At 42.4% G+C, this 18,362-nt stretch overlaps 1 protein-coding gene across 11 annotated transcripts in view; it reads right to left on the reverse strand.

Annotated features, from left to right (window-relative positions):
• The window catches only part of lmo3 (LIM domain only 3), a 70,792-nt gene that overhangs the window by 23,045 nt on the left and 29,385 nt on the right, over positions 1–18,362 (reverse strand). Inside the window, exon 3 of one of the 11 annotated variants that reach the window (XM_048553685.2) lies at positions 15,543–17,542. The exons of the other annotated variants lie outside the window; for them this stretch is intronic. Within the exon in view, the coding sequence (XP_048409642.1) occupies positions 17,407–17,542 (136 nt within the window). The 3' untranslated portion in view covers positions 15,543–17,406. Of the gene's footprint in view, positions 1–15,542; positions 17,543–18,362 lie in introns of those variants that run through there. 11 annotated transcript variants of the gene reach the window in all.

The raw sequence follows: 18,362 nt of genomic DNA on the forward strand, positions 1-18,362 counted from the left end.
CCCAACCCTAATCAGTAGGCTCCAATTCATCTACTGGGCAATGACCAAGGGGAACAGACCCCACAGGTTGCGCAGTTGTACAGAGCCAGACGTAGTACAAATCATTTACTTCACAGACATAACTAACACATGCAACTGCTTGTGGCAGTCAAGGCCACCACAGTTCTCAATTTTCATCTCCATCACTTCCCGCAGGCGAAGACAGAGATTTCCTGTTATATCAGTTAACATGCTGCCTACACATTTATTAAACAGATTGCAGGTGGATAGGCTATTAAGGCAGTTCTTTCATGTCATTTGCACTTGAACACCAGAGTAGCATGACAGCCGGCTAGTTGTACCATACGGCTGCATTTTCTACAATGCACAATTACTGACCATAGTTATTTGTCTAATGTCATGTACTCCCTTGCCCTTGTGCACAAAATGCCAAGTCCACAAATTCATTCTCTGCATTTTGTGGTGTATATAACTATTTGCTCGAAAATGTTGGAGACACATGCAAGGAAGTTGCGAGGCATTATGGAAACTCTCAGTCTGCACCCTGGGGACTCATCAGGAGTTAGAATATTACTTTCAAGATGTGCCTACAAAGGGAGCATGCATCACTTGTGCAAGTATGGTTGAGTGAACAAATAGGGAAAAGTGAAAATCAGCAATAAACTTCAACATTGTTGTTTGCTCTTGTATTAAAAGAGTCACCTCCTCCCAGTATGGACAGGGGTTTGTAATTTCTCCAATTCTGACCAGCTCGCTCATATTCAATGTCAATTAAAATTTTTAGTTTACAACGTAGTCAAATTCTTGGGCCATACGCACAGTGCTAAACATGCATCAAACATCTGATACAAGCAAGCTTTGCAGCTACCTTTATATGATTCTGTGTGAAATCTTCTTAAACGTGCCAGTGTTTTACAACATCTAGTTGCATCTTGAAGGACCATTGAAATTGTCCCCAGCGTGTGCAGAATGCACACAGCATCAACCCAAACTAGGGGGCATAGTCTAAGAATTAGGGCTAGGAGAGATGTTAGGAAGCACTTCTACATAAAATTGGTGATAAATGTTTGGAATTCTCTTCCACGTGGATGCATAACCAGTTGTTTGTTTTAAATCTGAGAAAGATCCATGTTTGTTAGGCAAAGATATTAAAGGATAACAGGCCAAAGACAGGTACATGGGCTTAAGCTACAGATCAGCAATTATCTTATTGAATGGTGGAACAGGTTCAAGAGGCTGAATGGCCTACTCCTATCCTTATGTTCTTATAATTATGTGACAATCCCTACTAAGTAGAAAGTTACACCAGGGACAATATCTTGAAATTCCAAAAAAGATCAATTATTTCCACAACTGCCTCAGATAGGAACATTACCTGTTCACTGAAAGATTGGTCTCAAAACTTCTCAATCGTTAACATATCTGGTTGGCACATGTACACAACTGACTTAATACCAGCCGTACTTGAAGAAATGACAATGCACCTAATTCTCCCTTTCAAAATTTCCTACTAGCAGGCCCAATCTTAGCCAGAAACTTGCTCTGAATAATCAACATGTGCTGACCTCTGAACAGAGAGGGGCATTCATGATTTACAGAAGTTCCAAGCTTCCACTGCCGTCTTGTGATCAGGACTGGGTTTTCAAAGCTCCAAGCCAAAATCAGATGGTAAGCCTTTCTACAATTTCCACTACACTAAAGACAATGATACTTTCAAGACGCCAGGAATGTCTAATCTGTAGCTGAAGTGGAATACATTAAAGAATCTACAATACCTTTTGAATCAAAAGGGCAATAATTTTATCAATGTCTGCTTCACCTGACGATGGGGCAATGCTTAGAAAGCTTATGATTTCAAATAAACCTGTAGGACTATCACTTGGTGTCATGTGACTTCTGACTTTGTCCCTCCAGTCCAACACCAGCACCTCCACATCAAGGCTACTTTGTTCAGGGGTTTATTTTGGTTGTGGAGGGGGCAGCAATCAAAGACAAAGTGGAAAACTGAAAGAACTGCGGAGGCTGTAAATCAGGACCAAAAGTAGAAGTTGCTGGAAAAGCTCAGCAGGTCTGGCAGCATCTATGAAGAAGAAAAAAAATGTCAGAATTAGCATTTTGGATCCGGTGATCCTTCCACAGAACGGATGGTAGCTACCTGAAAAGACAACATGGGGATCTTTTCCAGAGAGCCACATTCAAATAATCCCAAAATCCAGAATACATAATCAGGTTTCATACCTCTTGTCCTGAGAACCTTCAGCTTATTAGATACAGAAGTTGGAAGCACAAGTTGTTAGCAGTGTGACACTAACAATGGTGTAAAGGGGGAAACAGGACATCTGTGATTTTGGTGAATGATTGGACTTACTTCTGTAGCTTCATCCAGTAAGGTTTAAGGATTAAGGAAGAATGTAACAAGGTGAATGGGAGCGAGACCAAGATCCAAAACAGACTAAAGAAAATGAGAGACAAAAACATGTAGGAGTTATTTATCTGCAGGATTCCAGAGTTGGAAATTGTTACTGTTCTGAGCCAGAGAGGTGGTATGTTTTTGCAGGAATATAAACAATTTTTTAAAAAGGGGGTCTTCATGTCATTAAGTACCAATCCTACCTTTCTTGCATGGACCTAATTCACATTTACGCAACCTCAAATTCACAGAGAGACCAAGTGTGAGGTGCTGTGGTCACCAAGTTGACAGCAGAGCAAGGTGTATCATTTAACAATTTATTTCGATTTGCAACCCACGAGATAGCTCTTCCTCAGGACAAATTACTGAAGCGTTTATACTAATAATGGCAAGTGCTATTAAATTCACTTATTTTCCTCAGCAAATCCTGGACAATGCATTAAAGTCATTGAATTGTGAAACACTATTTGCCAAAATACTTAAAAGACAAACCCCCCAGCACTCCCCCAAAAGGCGACTATGCCCATCAATTAAGAAAAAAAATCCACTTTATGGTATCAAATGGTTGATAGTGCAGGTCAGGTAACAAAACATCACTCTGGCATCAGAATGTAAATCAGTTCCATCTCAAAGCTGGAAACCAGCATCTACTTTAGTTATTATTATGAAAACAAGTAGATTTGGGTCGAAGAGAAGAACAATTCTATGTTGGGTATCTTAGCCTGTCACACAGAGAGGATTTACAGCTTCAATAACCATTCGACAACTTTGTTTTCACAAAATTTTAATTTCTGCTTCAAAATAAAAAGATTAATTTCATTATTAAATTTCGGCATCTGCATTCCCCTTTTCCCCGATCCAGCCCGTTTAAATTGCTCTGGCTCCCCAAGCATTTATCAGCTACCTGATTAGAATTTGTTTCCACACAAACCATTGATCATCAGCCTATTACTAGGCAAATGACAGTTAATTACCCACTACATTAACCACTGGGACCTGAGACCTGCTTCTCCTGCCATCAGTCAACATGATAAATGTGGCAAGTTCAGTAATGCATGGCCAGCCCTGAGCTGCCTGCTATAGTGTGAACAACCCTCAATCTAACTTCCAGGCTGAGGAAAATCTATGGCAATCTGCATAATTACAAGCTCTGGGTTAATAACAGACAAATGATTTGTTGCATCTAAACAAAGTCCTTGGAATAAGCCTGGTCTCTCGTGGCTTCTTCAGCTGCTGTTCTGCCAGGAGTGTGATTTCCACTGTGCTGCACAGAACACAGCTCTGCCAGGCTATCTTGTGAAGCTCCATCCTTCCAATTTGTTGCCCTCCAATTTATGGATTTTGCATATGTGATTTTTAATCATTAAACAACTCTTGAAGCAATATTATCTTAATTATTCTCTGCTGCAACCAGGGAATTGTGCTTCAGATAAAATTTTCTTCCTTCTTGCACATTCTGGGCCTCACTGGAGGCTCCATCAGTTTTCATCTACACCTGGACTCTGATATCCTAATGATGAATTATTGCCCCTTTTCCTAAGAGGGCGAACCTTACAAGGGTACATTTTACTGAACTGTCAGCTTTCAAAGTTGGGTGCAGAGATGCAGAAACCTGATTTAATTAGCTGCGAGTCAGTGCTCTTGTTACACAGTCATTCTTCCAATGCAGTCCAAAGCGCACCGGGCATTTTCCCCACCCCCACTTCTTCCATTTACAACTGACAAAACAAAAAAAAAGCGCAGATTTCCACCCTACCCCCTGTACAAAGTCCAGTTGTTTCGGCTTGTGTTTCAGCATTTATACTCAGGCACTAGTGGATTCCTTTGTTTGTGTTGAGGAACTGCAATAATCAATCACTCTGCTCCATTAATGGATATTTAAGCAATAAATTGTACTATAGTTCAGAAATTAGCATGCAGTGGTTCAGTCACAACATATTGCAATTATAAAATGATTTAAACAGTTGTTTAATCAGAGCTTTTCAACATTAACACAATGCCTGTACTGAGGAGCGACAGACTTTTCTAAAAGAGTACATGACTTCAATTAAATTAGCTTCCACCAGTAACATTTGTGGTTGGGTAACCAGTTTCACACAAATTGACTGACTGAAATTAGTAAGAAGCTTGACACCAGAATCACTGGAACATGGGAAATAGGAGCAGTAGTAGGCCATTTGACCTATTAAGCTATTCAACTAGATTATGGCTCACCATCTACCTTAATGACACTGTTCCACATTAGCCCCATATCCCTGGATGTCTTCAGTATCTAGAAATTAGCCATGTCTACCTTGAACATATTCAATGAGCGAGTCCCCATTTCTCTAGGGTTGAGAGTTTCAAAGATCTACCCTATCAAGCCATGTAGAAATTTCAGTGAGATTACCTGGCTTCTCTACAATCTTCCACATATTGTTTGAAAACAATGTGGTGATAAAGGAGAGGAAGATCTGTGAGGCAACGCTCTCAGGGGGCTTCATGCTACGTAGATCAGCTTAAAAGAAGTTGCTAATTTTTAGCATGAAATGCTGTCATGAGACTACTGTATTTCACAACAGGTGGAAATCAAAATCATTTTCTTCTCTCTCCTGGTGTTCCCCATTCTCATCAACCGTGCCAAAACAAGCATCCTTTATTTTACATCAAGTCACAAACTCCCCATCTCCAAAATCTAGGATATTCCTATCATTCAGAAACAATCCCGGCCTGACCTCACGGACAATACTGGAAGTACAATAACTTGAGCAAACTACACTTAAAAAGTTGGCAAGGTCCAATGTCAGCAACTTGGTACAGTAGCTACACATGGGAAAATTCTCCTGTCTCTTGGAAACATTGGAAGCTCTAAGGCCGATGTATAGTATTTTATGAATAGGAGCTTTGTAATTCTCTTGAACCAATTTCTGACATTATGCACTACCTAATGTGATTTGTAGTTGTTATACAAGTGTAGAATCCCCAAGCACAGAAAGAGGCCATTCAGCCCATATATTCGGCGTCGACTGTCTGAAGGGCATCCCACACATACTCAGCCCCTACCCCATCCTTGCAACCTCATGTTTTTTTCCTTTGAAACCATTTAGCCTACACATCCCTGGACACTACAGTGTAATTTAGCATGGCCAATCATCTTTGGACTGGGGGAGGTAACTGGAGCACCCAGAAGATGACCAGGCAGTCTGGGTTGCCAAGGGAAGGTAGTCCACACCCAAGTTGGTGAACACACCTTTTTTTTATGAAGTATAACTACATCAAGGAGATGGTAAGAAAGGGCATCCCTGGAATCTTACACAATCAGTTCCCAGCTTAATGTGATCCAGCAGAACTAGGAGACTGCTCCTTACAATATACACAGTAATTACTGTAAAAGCACAGTCAACCCTCAAATCCACACAGTCAACAAGGATCAGTTGGTTACACAGTTCAGTTCAACACTCTAAGCTTTCCATGATCCCTTCTCGAAGGCATCAACTTGCTGCAATTCAGCTTTTTGTGAATCCAGGTTCTTAACCATGAATTTTTGAAAAGGTGGACTCTTTAAACATTTTCTATACCAGTACTGCATTTTATTGTTGACATCAAGCCATGACGGTCTACAGCAAAAGAGACCATACCAACCATGACCTGCAGGAAACAAGAAAGATCAACACCTCCTTAAGAGCTGACTTTGTAATGTTGGTGTAATACATCACAGTGCACCTGGAGCTGGTGATTTGAAGGACATGTTAAGTTGTAGGGCTTTTTGTTCCGCCCCCGAAACAGCACAAGGCTCCAACATTTACATGTTAATGTACCTTAACTGAGTTTTTTGGGGGAGTTCTGGAGCAGTATCATTCATTAGAGAGAGTGTAAGCTTAAAAACTGGACACTCTTCAAGAATCCTTTGTTTGAATCAATAACTCACTGCCTCACTAATTTCTAAGTGAATGGGAGCAGACTTAAATCTCCAGTTTTCTTTATGTTACCTTGTGTTAATACTTCTTTGATACAGCACAATACATTATTTTTGTTCAAATACTGGAACAACTATATGGCATTTAATTATACAAACATATGATACTTCTAAAAGAAGGTTTGATTTCTCTACATATAGCTCAAGGTTGATTGGAGTATTACCAATACATGAACGTTATGGATTCAGGTCCTGCACCAAGACCTCAGCAAATAATCTCAGCCAATACTGAGGGAATGCAGTCTTTTAAAAAAGGTATAGTCTCATGGGTACAATATTAAATAGGCTTCCCATCTGCTTCCTGCTGTAGATGAAGATCCCACTTAGGGATTGAAGAATGGGTCAATTTCGGATACCTTCATCAAACATTTATTTTCTTCACCTCCTTCCTCAAACAAGATTATTAGCCATTCAAGTGAATCACTTGTTGCAGGGCACTGTGGGATGCTATCTGCACTCAAGTTGGGATGACAATGGAAATCATTGAGAAGATTCTAGCTATAAGAAGTGTACAAACGTACATGTGGGGAAGCCAAGTGATTAAAAAAATGGCTCAATTGTAACACTGATGTACATGACACAGGGAAAGAGAAAACATTTGGCAGGAGGAGTCCTGTATGAGCTAGAAGGCCCAGTGGAATTGTACCGTATCCCTACCCCACTGACTTGGAGTCAAGGGTAAAATGCACAGACTATCGGAGGAGACTAAATGAAGCATTTAAGTGGCTTTGCGTTTATTTGAAATCAGCATATCATTTCTTGAATTAGGGCAGGATCTTGTTTGCAACGAGTTGTTAACAAGACAAAGTACATGACTGTTACAAATCAAATGCCTCTAAGAATATGTTCAAACAGATATAACTAACACTATTATTTGTGTCAAATTGGAGTTGTAATATTTTAACCATATTAGCCCTTTACCATAAGGATAAGGAGCTCATGTTCTTAGATGCAAATCCTTTTTAGTGAATTATTCAATATCCTAGATTTAAAACTCACAAGAAATGAAGGCCACACATTCAAACCTACTACTTAACAGATCAGCAGATTGAATGAAATGCAAGTAATTTTGCTTCCAATCATGTATTGCAAGATACTCTCAGAACTAGAGATTTTTTTTCCCAGTTTGAGTGAGGAATTTCCATTTGGGATTGGTATAGATGGCAGACAAAGTTTGCCCAAGTTTCCTCATAAGGAAGTGACAGGAACCCTTATTTTGGATGCCATTCTATTGCTCATGAGTACAAGTACAGTCATTGTATCATACAGCATGGAAATAGATACTTTGTCCAATCTGTCCATGCCAACCACGTTCTCAAACTAAACTAGTCCCACCTGCCTGTGCTTGGTCCCTTTCCCTCCAAACCTTTCTTACGCATGAACGTATTTCAAATGTCTTTTAAATGTTGTCCCTGTACCTGTAGCCACCCCTTCATCAAGTAGTTCCACATACACCACTGTCTAAAAAAAGTTGTGCCCCTCACATCCTTTACAAAAACTTTCTCCCCTCACCTGAAAAGCACGTCCCCTAGTTTTGAACACCCCCATCCTAGGGAAAAGACCCTTGCTATTCACCTTATCTACGCTGGTCATGATTTTATAGACATCTATAAAGGTATAAACCTTAACCCTTAACCTCCTACACTCCAGTGAAAAAGGTCCCACCCTATCCTTATAACTCAAACCTTCCATCCTTGTCAATCTTTTCCGAGCCCTCTCCAATTTAATATTAGTGAATGTCTACTACCATCAAGGCATCCCAATTGAACTTCTGTTTTGGAGTAGGGGGACTACAGGCATGAAATACCAGTCAATTCAACCTACACCACAGGTTTCTGTGCCAATATGCTGGCACATACATCCCTGTTAAATTTTACTATAGGAATAAAGTAGCAGCCACGTAAATACCCAAGGGAAAAAAATGGGACATACCAAGTAACACTAGTTAATACTGAAAGAAAAAAAAGTGCTGGAGCTTGCAGTGGGTCAGGCAGCACTCCTGGACAGAAAGCAAGCTAACGTTGAGTCTGAGACAACAATGTGTAGAGCTGGATGAACACAGCAGGCCAAGCAGCATCAGAGCAAGAAAGCTGATGTTTTGGGTCTAAACACTTCTTCAGAAATGGGGGGAGGGGGAGGGGAAGGGGAAGGGGACTCTGAAATAAATAGGGAGAGAAGGGGAGGCAGATAGAAGGTGATAAAAGGAGAAGATAGGTGGAGAGGAGACAGACAGGTCAAAGAGGCAGGGATGGAGCCAGTAAAGGTGAGTGTAGGTGGGGAGTTAGGGAGGGGATAGGTCAGTCCAGGGAGGACTGACAGGTCAAAGGGGCGGGATGAGGTTAGTAGGTAGGAAATGGGGTGGGGCTTGAGCTGGGAGGAGGGGATAAGTGGGAGGAAGGACAGGTTAGGGAGGTGGGGACGAGCTGGGCTGGTTTTGGGATGCGGTAGGGGGAGGGGAGATTTTGAAGCTTGTGAAATCCTAATTGATACCATTGGGCTGCAGGGTTCCCAAGCAGAATAGCAGTTGCTGTTCCTGCAACCTTCAGGTGGCATCGTTGTGGAACTGCATGAGGCCCAGGATGGACATGTCGTCTGAGGAACGGGAGGGGGAGTTGAAATGGTTCGTGACTGGAGTCTAGATGACTCCGGAGCTGTATAAAGCTCTGACAAAGCTTGTTGTCTCTCTGTGGATGCTGCCTGACTCACTGAGCTCCAGGAAGTTTTGTTTTCAGTGTCTGCAGTAATTTGCTCCAACGCAAGTGAATACTCAGTTACGATGCTGATATTTCTTTGAAATCACTCCATATTATGTTGTGCTTCAGTGGTACTGTATGGCAGCATTCAAACTAACAAACCTAGTCCAATTACCTATTACCAACCCCATACGCAGGCATTGACACATCTTACCGGGCAGGTCATCATTGTGGACAACTGTCTTCGTGAGGTCTGGATCAGCAGATGCATAGCTGTGCCATCTTCTGCAAGTACACCTGCAGCCAACGATGCAGTACAGGGTTACCAATACCAATCAGTGACAGTGACAGTCACAAGCCTGCCTTTACAACCTCTCAGGTATGCTACAACATAAACTATGGAGAGGATGCTATGGGGTAGCAGACGGGGCTTGTAATTCTTTCCCAAACCTCTCAGGTATCATCACCTATTATCCAGGTCAGGAAAGGGCTGCAAATACTTGCACACATTTATATTTTTCTAAAAAAAAATGAACTTTAATATTATTTTTTCAGATCTGATAATTGCTACAAGTTAATTTCGGGTGACTGCTGAAACTTACCCAAAGCTGCTTGGACTGCGCTTTTCCCACCCTCCTGTAAGAGGTGTAAATTTTGTTCCTCCACTAAATTGTCTCTCAATATCCATAATTGGAAAAAACAACAATAATTTGATGATTGTAGGAAATTTCAATTAAATTTTAAACTGACATACCATATAACATCACTGTGGCTTATAACAATTTTTAATCATTTTGAAGCATTTTACACCAAAATATGAAAATCATTCCATATTTGAGTTAGAAGCTGAATGGTTCATTTTAAATGGAGAAATAAGTTTAATCCTGCTTAATTTGGAACCATATTGTTGGCAAAAGCACCTTTCACCATTAAATAAATATCTGTAGTTCTTAGTAAGACAAGCAACATTGTATTTAAATGCACCATGTAGTAATTGCTCATGGTGCATCTAATCTGATGCTATGCAAGTCCCTGGGTGGAGATTCTTGAACTTGGCAACAGTATCCAAAAGGGAGAAGTTGTACAGTGTACATCTGCTAAGATTCCTGAGTTCTTATGCTTGACCAATAATATAAGCTGTACCTACTGTTATGTAATAAACCACTAGATAAGTATCTCTTTTGTTTACATGCACAAGTGGTTTATCCTCTACCACTGATAATTTGGCAGCTCTAGACGTAGAGTGAATTAAAGAGAATTGGGTAGTTCACAGCCCCAAAGCAGAATTCCACATGCTGGTGGCGACAGTATCCGAAAACATCCCCGTGCTTCTCCCAGAATCTTTGAATGGTTACAAATGCGACTAAATCTCAAAAATATCACCTGTACAATCAGTCAATCTACTTTTGGTTTGGAGAAGATCGGCCAGCTGGAACATATTTATTCTTCAAAAGTGTCAAAGTTTTTGACCCACACTGAAAAGTGCCAGAATCTCCATTTCAATGATTCATATGAAAGCTGGCATCTTGGACAATGCAGCACTACCTCATTGCTGCATTGGATTATCAGTTTATGTTATGCACTGATTTTCCCTTGAGCCTGTGGGCTGCTGAATGTGCTACCAACCGAGACAAGCTACTCGATTTAATGTATGTGCAGGTTGAAGTAAACAGATTCAAAAATTCTTCAGTGTAGTTATAGGAAAATCCCTTAAGCATGTGCAATAAAAAGAGTGGTTAATGGGCTGTAAAGCACTTTGTCACATCTGGGTGATTGTGAAAGGTGCTAATTTAAGGTGTTTCTGCCTTTCCATAAAGATCCTTAAACTAAAAAAGTTGCATGGGGGCATTAAACAAATTCTGATTCTGAGATGAATGCAGGGAAGGAGATAGTGAGAACATAGGCCACCTCACACACTATGTACACTACACTTCAGAGATCATTCTGTCTATAATGTAAATTTGTGTAATACACTTGTTCTGGGTTGGTTCAATTTTCATTTCTAAATAGCAGTAAATCAGGTTTCCATCATGAAAACGCCAGAAAATGGAAAACAGAAAATATTAAGAGATAGATCAGATCAATGAAGTAGTAGCTGTTTGTGAAGTCGACCAATAAGTAGTAAGTTGTATGTGCAGTTCATTCTTTAGAATTGCAACAGAATCAGATGTGCCACCATCTTAGTTTCTCAACAGAGTTCATGATGTATAATTTGAAGTAAAACCGCAACAAAATGTAAGTGTATCACATATTTAAATGCTCGTGTAGATATGGGCATCCAGAAATAGTTATGACAAGTCTATATCCACTAAGTTCCAGATCCACATTAAGAGGTCAATTTCCAAGTTGCTGTGATTTGATTCGTTGAAGAATACCAGTCTGCATCAGTATGCGAGGAAATGTGTGAGACAGAGACAAATGCACAAAGGCACAGTGACTGCAAAACCGTGGTGCACAAAATACTAGGCTTAAACATGAAAACGATAGATATACAAGGCAGGAGTCTGACCGAGATATGTAGGAGAGAACGCTACAGAGAAGGCTGCACAAACAGCAAATCAAATGTCTTAGAAATAATTAAATGCAAAATACTGTGGCTGCTGAAAATCTGAAATTAGCACAAAATGAAGGAAAACTTCATCAGCTCTGGCCACATCTGTGGAGAGAGAAACAGAATTAACATTATATTCATAACACTGTTTCTCTCTCAGCCCCACAGAGGCTGCCAAACCTGCTGAGTTTCTTCAGCATTTTCTGGCTCAGAAATGAACCAAATTTTAAAAGAGATTTCAAGCTGCCCAATGTTCTGCTCAGGATCGAAGAATGTTTCAGCTCATTCTGATTATTAGCTATTGCATTGGGTGGCTGTCCATGCTCAGTCTGACATTAAAGCATGGAATAACTTGTTGATGTCTGAGGCATGCCAACTATATAAAAAACAACTGTTATAATAGTTGGAGATAATGGGAACTGCAGATGCTGGAGATTCCAAGATAATAAAATGTGAGGCTGGATGAACACAGCAGGCCAAGCAGCATCTCAGGAGCACAAAAGCTGACGTTTCGGGCCTAGACCCTTCATCAGAGAGGGGGATGGGGGGAGGGAACTGGAATAAATAGGGAGAGAGGGGGAGGCGGACCGAAGATGGAGAGTAAAGAAGATAGGTGGAGAGGGTGTAGGTGGGGAGGTAGGGAGGGGATAGGTCAGTCCAGGGAAGACGGACAGGTCAAGGAGGTGGGATGAGGTTAGTAGGTAGCTGGGGGTGCGGCTTGGGGTGGGAGGAAGGGATGGGTGAGAGGAAGACCCGGTTAGGGAGGCAGAGACAGGTTGGACTGGTTTTGGGATGCAGTGGGTAGGGGGGAAGAGCTGGGCTGGTTGTGTGGTGCAGTGGGGGGAGGGGATGAACTGGGCTGGTTTAGGGATGCAGTAGGGGAAGGGGAGATTTTGAAACTGGTGAAGTCCACATTGATACCATATGGCTGCAGGGTTCCCAGGCGGAATATGAGTTGCTGTTCCTGCAACCTTCGGGTGGCATCATTGTGGCAGTGCAGGAGGCCCATGATGGACATGTCATCAAGAGAATGGGAGGGGGAGTGGAAATGGTTTGCGACTGGGAGGTGCAGTTGTTTGTTGCGAACTGAGCGGAGGTGTTCTGCAAAGCGGTCCCCAAGCCTCCGCTTGGTTTCCCCAATGTAGAGGAAGCCGCCTCTTTGTAGGTTACGTGGAACAGTCCCTCTTCCGCACCTACACAGGTCCCAAACCCCACCTCTTCCTCCGGTACATTGATGACTGTATCGGCGCCGCCTCTTGCTCCCCAGAGGAGCTCGAACAGTTCATCCACTTCACCAACACCTTCCACCCCAACCTTCAGTTCACCTGGGCCATCTCCAGCACATCCCTCACCTTCCTGGACCTCTCAGTCTCCATCTCAGGCAACCAGCTTGTAACTGATGTCCATTTCAAGCCCACCGACTCCCACAGCTACCTAGAATACACCTCCTCCCACCCACCCTCCTGCAAAAATTCCATCCCCTATTCCCAATTCCTCCGCCTCCGCCGCATCTGCTCCCACGATAAGACATTCCACTCCCGCACATCCCAGATGTCCAAGTTCTTTAAGGACTGCAACTTTCCCCCCACGGTGATTGAGAACGCCCTTGACCGCGTCTCCCGCATTTCCCGCGACACATCCCTCACACCCCGCCCCCGCCACAACCGCCCCAAGAGGATCCCCCTCGTTCTCACACACCACCCTACCAACCTCCGGATACAACGCATTATCCTCCGACACTTCCGCCATTTACAATCCGACCCCACCACCCAAGACATTTTTCCATCCCCTCCCCTGTCTGCTTTCCGGAGAGACCACTCTCTCCGTGACTCCCTTGTTCGCTCCACACTGCCCTCCAACCCCACCACACCCGGCACCTTCCCCTGCAACCGCAGGAAATGCTACACTTGTCCCCACACCTCCTCCCTCACCCCCATCCCAGGCCCCAAATGACATTCCACATTAAGCAGAGGTTCACCTGCACATCTGCCAATGTGGTATACTGCATCCACTGTACCCGGTGCGGCTTCCTCTACATTGGGGAAACCAAGCGGAGGCTTGGGGACCGCTTTGCAGAACACCTCCGCTCAGTTCGCAACAAACAACTGCACCTCCCAGTCGCAAACCATTTCCACTCCCCCTCCCATTCTCTTGATGACATGTCCATCATGGGCCTCCTGCACTGCCACAATGATGCCACCCGAAGGTTGCAGGAACAGCAACTCATATTCCGCCTGGGAACCCTGCAGCCATATGGTATCAATGTGGACTTCACCAGTTTCAAAATCTCCCCTTCCCCTACTGCATCCCTAAACCAGCCCAGTTCATCCCCTCCCCCCACTGCACCACACAACCAGCCCAGCTCTTCCCCCCTACCCACTGCATCCCAAAACCAGTCCAACCTGTCTCTGCCTCCCTAACCGGGTCTTCCTCTCACCCATCCCTTCCTCCCACCCCAAGCCGCACCCCCAGCTACCTACTAACCTCATCCCACCTCCTTGACCTGTCCGTCTTCCCTGGACTGACCTATCCCCTCCCTACCTACACCCTCTCCACCTATCTTCTTTACTCTCCATCTTCGGTCCGCCTCCCCCTCTCTCCCTATTTATTCCAGTTCCCTCCCCCCATCCCCCTCTCTGATGAAGGGTCTAGGCCCGAAACGTCAGCTTTTGTGCTCCTGAGATGCTGCTTGGCCTGCTGTGTTCATCCAGCCTCACATTTTATTATCTTGTTATAATAGTTGGATCTCTCTACTTCCAGTCATCTGGAACAAGCACTGACATTTCAAGACATCCTGATCAAATCTACATTTCAAATGGTATAACACTCCATTTTTGGAGATCCTTTAGCTTTGCATAAATCAATCACTTGAGAATTAGCCACATATCAACGACATTGCAAAAAGTATATCTTGTTCACTGCAATGGGGTTTGGTCAATATCATGTACAAGCAAGATGTTCAAAACATGTCAAATTAATTTTCAAAAATAGGATTAAAGAATAAAATTTAAAAAGTCATAATGCATTAATTCAACACTAAAAGCGTACAAATAGCTGTGCATAACATCATGCACTTGGAATATATGTTATTGACTATCCCTCTTCCGAAAGTTACTTGTAATACATGTAGAGGCTGGTTAATGAATATTCCTTTTAGCTTACAAAATAATTCCTTCAAATCCACATCTAGAAATTCTCTAAGAATCTCTCACTAACTCAGCAAAGATGACAATGTTTGAGGAGTTGTCTGGAGAGGAGGCATTTCAGACTCTGGGAGTCCTTCCACAAAGACACAGAGTCCTGACAAGCACTTCTCCTGTCAGCACCATGTTGATTTAGTACCAGTACTGGCCAAATGCACAACAGCAATGTTCTATTTACCCGGAATTGGCTAGCAGCACCACACTGTGGCAATTTACTCTAGTTCCCCATAGTTGACAGAAAACCACAGCCTTCCTCAATTATTTTGTCATTTTAAGCGCTTTTAAACGGGGGTCAAACTTGGCTCAATTGGCAGTCGTCCACCTTCAAATCCAGGTGGTTGTGTATTTATGCACCACTCCCTAGTGACCATCGCTGTTTCTTCAGGGCAATATTGATTGTGTAAAGTCATCATAGTCTTGCAGGGCCGCTCTTTTATCAGACAGAGGGGTGACTGGTGGTGAGTTTAACCTGAGGGTCGATATGCCTCAGGCGATGGGAGAGGTTGAGAAGGTAGGACCTTCACAGTAATGTCAGCCGGTATAGGAACTGAACCCACGCTGTACCGCAAACCAACAACCAGCCAACTGAGTACTGCACCATCAAAGACGCTGGATTTCAGACGAGACACAAAGACTAGGACCAGTCTTCCCCCTCGGGTGGGCTTGAAAGACCCTGTGCTACAATTTGTAAAACAAGGCAAGTCCCAGAAGCAACACAGTTTCTCGCTGCAATTGTTGACTATGAACCCAAATACAGGAAGAAAATATTCAATTTTTCAATCGTTTCTTTGCCCACTTTTGAATCCACACAACTACTTAGTTGACTTGAATTGTAAGTGACCTTTTAATTAGCTCAGGACATCACAAGCCACTTTATAACTAATATTACATTTTTGAAATGTCGTCCTTATTGCAGTAAACATGGAGCCTAATGTACACATAATGTCCCAGAAACTGTGATGAGTGATGGTTAGATAGTCTGTCTCAATTTCAACAGTGATTTGATAAAAATTGGTCAGTATACTTGGCTGAACTCTTCAAAATAGTACATAGGATCATTTTCATTATTCAAGTGGGCACAGTAAGTTGAAACTGCTGGCTGAGGAGTACCTCTCAGGACAGTTACTGGAGTGTCACCATGGGTTGTGTATTTAGTCTCTGTACTAAGAGGAGGACCACATTAGGTGATCATTAACAGGATTTATTTATTTATAGAGGCAAGAAAGGGTATCTGACTTTGCGTCCGACAGAACCAGGCTCCAGTGCCATTTGGTCTGACTTCACCGTAACATAGCCCTGTTTACATATGCTTAGTGTTGTGGTCTTTAAACTTGAAAAGGTGTAATTCCCTCTACTCTCCAGTCTCCGTAGTGACACTTTATAACCATAACCTTCTAACTCAAAGTGTTTAATCGTTGAGCCGAAAAGATATCTGTTCTATTGTAATACTCTAAATTGAACCAATGATACTAGAGATGCTCACTGGAGGACTTCCACTTGTCAGTGATCTTGCAGTTTTGTTAAATGGTATATTTTTAACATCTCTTGCCCTGTGACTTTTTACATATCTGACAGGCTAAATCTTTTATTAAAATTTTACACAGGGAAAGCAATTGTATTGTGTACTCTGTTTATAGTCTCTTACCAAGGAAGTTGCAGTCTTCTGTCACACATAGAAAAAGCTTAATGCTTTGGATGCACTTTTAGTTTAGGGGCTGCACAGAAAATGCACTGGTATGATCACGTTAAAACAGAGGCTATGCTAATATTAAAATTGTGCAGCAGTGGCTCAGTGGTCAGCACTGCTACTTCATGGCACCAGGGACTTGGATTCACTTCCACCCTCGGGCAGCTGTCTGTGTTGAGTTTGCACATTCTCCCCATGTCTGTGTGCGTTTTCTCTGGGTGCTCTGGTTTCCTCCAAAGATATACAGGTTAGGTGGACTGGCCATGCTAAATTACCCACAGTGCCCAGGAAAGTGTAGGTTCGGCAGGTTAGACATGGGGAAAATGCAGGGGTAGGGGAAATGTGTTTGGGTGGGACTGCTCTTTTGGAGGGTCGGTGTGGACTTGTTGGGCTGAATGGCCTGTTTCCACACTGTAGGGATTCTATGATTCTAAACAAGTGAGGTAGTTACAAATAAAATGTGAATCAAATATTCATGGCAAATGAACAGTAAAGCATAAATGAGCAGTTTTTGAGGAACCATCAAACAAAAATTAATGCTGGACTCTCACACTTTAAAGCATATACTGCAATAAAATTATGATTTTAATAACGTTAGGGGTGAGTGGGACTAGAAGGGGCTCTATCCACTCTGTACATGAAGTGCTACATAGCACAACAGTGGTAGCATAAAAAGGGCTTGGACAGCAAGCAAAGAGCTCATTATAACTGAGATTGTTGATTAACAATGTAATCTTAGGTTCAAGAAAGAAGTGGGACTCTGTCTTCACTTTTATAATCCATATTCATTCGTATACAAATTCAGCCCACATACAAATTGGCATTGTTCCAATGTCAAATCAACTACTCTAAATGCAGTTTGTCCGAACTTACAACTACACACATATATTTGTATAATTTGCTGGTGTCACTCAGTTGACTCAGAGGTTATTACTACAGCAGTTGATTGAAGCCTTGCACCCATTTGACATTTTTCAGAATCTGCTTTAGTTGAATCCGAAGCCAAGCCAGAACTGCCCCCAGATTCGAGTGAAGCAGCAAGTCTAAATGGAAAAGAAAATTATTTGTCGTTTCTCACAATTAGACTCAAAAACAAAATACTGCTTCAAATAAAACCGTCAAGGTTGAGATCAATATTTTGACCAAACCAAAAAAAAAATCTATGGAAATAAAGAGCATGGGAGTTCAGAGCAGATCAGCCACACTCTAATGGACCATTCAAATGGCTGAATGGTCTGTTTTTGTTCTGGCATTCCACTAATTTGTCAGACTGGATTATCTCACCAGATCAATAACAAATTGCATTCCATGAGGATGCGTCTATTTCCATTAATTCACAGAATAATTTTATACTGTCATAATACTTCAAAACGAACTTGGTAATAAAAGGATTGTGACAGAATAAACTTATAAAGCAGGACTAGAAATGCCAGGAAGAATAGATGTGATCATAGTGGATTGGAAGCAAACAGGCGGAATAAGCAAGTCACTCCTGTGTAACTGGAGATTATGGGCAGTATCTTGAATCTCCCCCTTTGGGGAGGTTAGCAGCAGAGGGACACTTAATCAGTTGGGTGCTGGCAGCAGGGGATTGCACTACATTCTGGCCTGTGCCTCGATTAAGTCCAGGGATGGCCTTCACAACACATCAATTCAATTCATAATGTTGTTCAGTGCCCTACACATTTCTGTTGTAAGTGGCTAATCGTAACTAATGAGTTTATGTTATGTCTGATCTTTTCTAACTTCCGGCGTTTATTTTATCCTAAATGGTGAAGTTTTGAGCATTGCTGGAGCTGCAGACTAGATTCCACGTTCCTGATGTGTCCTCTAGCTGGTGGAAAAGCTTGGAGCAGGCAGAAA

This window comes from Stegostoma tigrinum, chromosome 25 (assembly GCF_030684315.1).
Source record: "Stegostoma tigrinum isolate sSteTig4 chromosome 25, sSteTig4.hap1, whole genome shotgun sequence".
NCBI lineage: Eukaryota > Metazoa > Chordata > Chondrichthyes > Orectolobiformes > Stegostomatidae > Stegostoma > Stegostoma tigrinum.